General features: G+C 56.2%; 1 protein-coding gene across 1 annotated transcript; it reads left to right on the forward strand.

Moving 5' to 3' along the window:
- Positions 1–1,615: 1,615 nt before the first annotated feature.
- Positions 1,616–3,891, forward strand: MYF5 (myogenic factor 5). The gene is made up of 3 exons (XM_030450742.1): positions 1,616–2,663; positions 3,182–3,257; positions 3,415–3,891. The coding sequence occupies exons 1-3, from the start codon at positions 2,157–2,159 to the stop codon at positions 3,606–3,608; spliced, it is 777 nt and encodes a 258-aa protein (XP_030306602.1). The 5' UTR covers positions 1,616–2,156; the 3' UTR covers positions 3,609–3,891.
- The last annotated feature ends 459 nt before the right edge of the window (positions 3,892–4,350 follow it).

Below are 4,350 nucleotides of genomic sequence, written 5' to 3' on the forward strand. Positions count from 1 at the left end.
CCCACTGGATTAGGAGTGAAAGCTGCGAGCTGAAACTCTGCACGCCAGGAGAGCGGGACCCAGACAGGGGGTTGGCATTGGGCACAGGGGGAACCACAGTGCCTGCTTGGAAAGAAACCTCTGAAAGGTGATCGGAACTGCAACCGGCAACTTAAAAATTTATTCGTGCACAAAGCATAAATCTGTAAACGGGTCAGTTTTAGCCAGCTCAAAAGTGGTAAATCATATGTATGTGCACGCACACCACAGCCCAGTGAAGTCAATGCCGACCCGAATCCCTCCTGACTGATGGTTTCTTGGGAAAACAATGGGGAACAGCCCTGTTCACATGTGACCCAACCTGCACCTCGGCGCGGCACAAGCCCTAAATTCTGAGGTTCCCCCTTTTTATAACTTTACTCTTTTATCAGCTCTTTGGTTTTCCTACACTACTCATTTCAAAGGGGGCTCCCCCCGTTTATGGTCCAAATAAACCCAAGCGATGCAGATGCAGCCTATCCCAACCTTCAGTCAATTATGCATTCATTCGTAGAAAGAAGGGTGTGTGCATGTTTGTTTGCTTAGTTGGTTCGTGGGTTGTTATTTTGTTGTTGGGCTTTTTTTGTTTGTTTTATGTTTTTTTGGTTTTTTTGTTTGTTTGTAGGAAAAGTTTTAGCTTAAGAGTGGAAATCCGCCTTCTCTGGGGTTGGACAGAAGGTAGAGCAGATGAGGTCTCTTCAGCCGCAGCTCTCAGCCGCTCTCCCGGGCGGTTCGGGCTTTCTAGCCGTGAGCACTTCTGCCAGACAGCTTTCTAATGAAGTGTTCCCTGCCCTCCTTGCTCACTTCAAGAGCTGCTCCTTGAGATAACCCAATCGTTCTACTCTTCCTGAAGAAAAGCTAATTGAAAATGTCTTTTTTTCCTGGGCGCCCAGACCAGCTCCGTAGCGTTTGAACCTCTGCTGGGTCACTTGTTCCCCTTTTGAATCAACCTAGGTCACATAATTTTATTCCCAGGTAGAGAGAGTTTTCTTTGCCTTCTCATAATATTTTCCTCAACTACAAAAGCCACCTGGATGAAACCAAAGGATTCCTGCACATTAGCAAATGCCTGTTAAATGGCTTCATTACCACTCTAATGACCCTTGCACCACTCCTCTCAGCTACTGCTGCGGCTGGAGCTCTGCAAAGCTTTTGTCCCCGACTTGTGTAAAGTTACTTAGGGATTGCGGGGTTAGAAATTTTACACTTCCAGGAGGGGTTTGTTGCACTGGCAGCTGGGACGCATCTGTAACGGTGCAAGTTTGCCTGAAAGCAGAAAATTAGCAAGCCCAAGGCACTGCCCGACTGCTGTGTCTCTAGCAACACTAGGTCACAGGAGTAGGAGAAAGAATGGAAAGAGATTTGACTTGCTGCAAACACGTAGCCTTTTATTTTGTGACTACCTCCCGTGTAAGCACTAAGATTTGGGTTTCCCTTATCGTTGTCTCTCCTTGCCACACGTAGCTGTACATCCTCTAATTTGTAAACTTAAACGGTTGTTGACAAAGCTTTAATCACAGGACAAAGATCTTCCCAAAATCAAAGAACAAACTTAGTTCTGAAAAGAGGGGTTAGTTGTTTCAGGTTAGACCTGGTCTGTTGGCTGCGGGAAGTAAAGATACTCAGATAGGCGCTATCGGAGGGCTCTATGTAAGTTCTCCAGTGGGGACAGCAGGCGTGTGATGGGAGATGGGAACACAGGGACGAGAAACGGCTCTGTACGAAATGTCAGCGGTTCGTGCACGTCCACTACCCCACTTTCTTTTCCCATAACGAAATTGCATTCCCATTACTTGGTTTTAACTTCGGAAATGTCACAACCAGTTTTGGGAGGTCGTTCATCAGCGAAGTGCCCAGCTCACGGCTTTCCAAAGGAGCGGTGCGGAGCAAATTGTCTCCTGGGACTGGAGGAGGCTTGCCCAGACAGCCCCCGGCAGGGGATGTGGTGGGATATGCTAATAAAGACCGGCCGCTGCGGACCAGCCTCCCTTTACATGTATATATAAGGGCCCCCCGCATTAGCCAAAAGACACTTCATCTCAGGTCGTTAATTACTGAGGAAATTGCCCCAGCGCGCTGCAGAGCTACCCGCCCAGAGCTGGTGACTGCCGCTCCGCACTGACGCCTCCGCTTCAGGGATGGAGGTGATGGACAGCTGCCAGTTCTCCCCTTCCGAGCTCTTCTATGACAGTTCCTGCCTCTCCTCCCCGGAGGGCGAGTTCCCCGAGGATTTCGAGCCCAGGGACCTGCCTGCCTTCGGCTCCCACGAGCCCCCCGAGCCCGCCTGCTCCGAGGAAGAGGAGCATGTCCGAGCTCCCACCGGCCACCACCAGGCCGGCCACTGCCTCATGTGGGCTTGCAAAGCCTGTAAGAGGAAATCCACCACAATGGACCGGCGGAAGGCGGCCACCATGAGGGAGAGGAGGAGGCTGAAGAAAGTGAACCAGGCTTTTGAGACCCTGAAGAGGTGCACCACCGCCAACCCCAACCAAAGACTCCCCAAAGTAGAAATCCTGAGAAACGCCATCAGATATATCGAGAGCCTCCAGAAGCTCTTGAGGGAACAGGTAGAAAACTACTATCACCTGCCGGGACAGAGCTGCTCCGAACCGACCAGCCCCACTTCCAGCTGCTCCGATGGGATGGTAAGAGAGGGGCAGGAGCGATGGGGCTGTGGGGACCCCAGGAAACCTCACGGGAAGGCTCCCCTCGGCCCAGAGTCGTGGGGCTGGCTCCATAGGTCTGGGTCGGGCCGAATGCTGCCGGATTCGGACAATTTGTGTTAAAGCAGGTCCTTTCTCAGATGTAACGCTGAGCATGCACATGGGCTTTCTGAGAAAGCATGGGGGGGGACGGGCGGACGGAGGGTGACGCTGCCCGAGTGCACTCAAACAAGCGCTCCAGGCCCCAGAGACACGTGTTAGTGCCTAGGACCCCCACCCGGTTTAGCTCGGAGCGGCAGAGGGGTAAACCGGGGGGCGGGGGCAGAAGGGGGAAGCCACTGCCCAGCGGCAGCCTAGCAGGGAGCTGCTGCCCCTCTAACCCAGGGTCGCTGGGGCTCTCCCCCTCCCGGCTTTAAGGCGCTTTCCCTCTGAGGGGAGCGCCCCAGCAGCCCCGCTGTGCGGGTGGCCGGACCCGACACTGGTCCCTTGCTGTCTTGCAGGCCGACTGCGGCAGCCCCGTCTGGTCAGCAAGAGGCAGCAGCTTCGACACAGTCTACTGCTCCGAAATGGCCCACGGTAAGACCGACCCTCCGGCAGCCGCGGGCGCGAAGGGTGGAGGCAGGACCGGGGTGGGGGGGGCCGCCCCGCTTCCTGCGGCACTGGGGGAGGGCTGCTCAGGACCCCTCTGTAACGCGCTCTTCTCCCCCCATCCCCCTCGCCGCCTCGGCTTCAGGGTATGCCGCCGAGCAGGGCAGCGCCCTGTCCAGCCTGGACTGCCTCTCCAGCATCGTGGACCGCCTCTCCCCGGCGGAGGAGCAGGGGCTGCGCCTCCGCGACGCCGACTCCCTCTCGCCCAGCGCCAGCATCGACTCGGGGCCGGGGACGCCCGAGACGCCGCCTCCCCGACGGACATACCAGGCACTATGAGGGGCTCGGGTTGGGCCGGCACCCCGCGCATGCCACCGACCCCGGGGCCGCTGCTCTCCCCCCCCGGGGCCTTCTCCCCCTCGCTCAAGCGCGTCCCGCAAATGTTTCTTGGGAGAGAGGGGCAGCCCCAGCGCTGCTCGGCCCGCTGCCTACCCCCGGGGCTGGGGGCAAAGAGCCCCTCCAGGCCCACGGCACGGCTCCCCCCGAGCAGGCAGACCCCGTGGTTCGGGCCACACGTGCTACCCTGGAAACCCCGCTGCAAATAAAACATGCTGTAAGAGAGCTGTCTGGCCTGCTGGTTCTTTACCCGCATTCCCTGGTACTGGGGAGACCCTCCTGCGAGGTGCCTGCCAGCATCCTTATCAGCCCAGACTCCAGCACCTCGGGCTCCGGCACCCCCGGCTCCTGCTTGCGCGGGGACCGGCCTCCCCTCGGCGGTCCCGGCCCGGAAGATGTAGTGTCTTGCTGGGCTGGGGTCTGGGATCTTGTTTTTCCCATCATCATTCTGAGCTGGCTCATGGAGAAACAAAAACGTAAAGGGGCAAATTCTCACTCCCTTCCTGTCCTGCCTGAGTTTTCTCTATTCTCTGCAAGAGTAAAAGTAGTAAGGTAAGATTTCATAGTCATCTCTCTTCTCTTGCCTTTCCCCCTGCTAGCAAAGCGCTTGCTTCTTTCTCTGGGTATGAAAACTGAACACACATTTCAAGATTTGGCCCTAAAATTTCATGGTGGCTCTTCTGTA

The sequence above is a fragment of the Calypte anna genome, chromosome 1 (genome assembly GCF_003957555.1).
Source record: "Calypte anna isolate BGI_N300 chromosome 1, bCalAnn1_v1.p, whole genome shotgun sequence".
Classification (NCBI taxonomy): Eukaryota; Metazoa; Chordata; class Aves; order Apodiformes; family Trochilidae; genus Calypte; species Calypte anna.

Bases quoted from the DNA above. Each gene is read 5' to 3' on its own strand.
- MYF5 (XM_030450742.1), top strand. From the start codon at position 2,157: ATGGAGGTGATGGACAGCTGCCAGTTCTCCCCTTCCGAGCTCTTCTAT. The intron at 2,664-3,181 runs GTAAGAGAGGGG...GCTGTCTTGCAG, and splicing joins CCAGCTGCTCCGATGGGATG to GCCGACTGCGGCAGCCCCGT. The intron at 3,258-3,414 runs GTAAGACCGACC...CCTCGGCTTCAG, and splicing joins CTGCTCCGAAATGGCCCACG to GGTATGCCGCCGAGCAGGGC.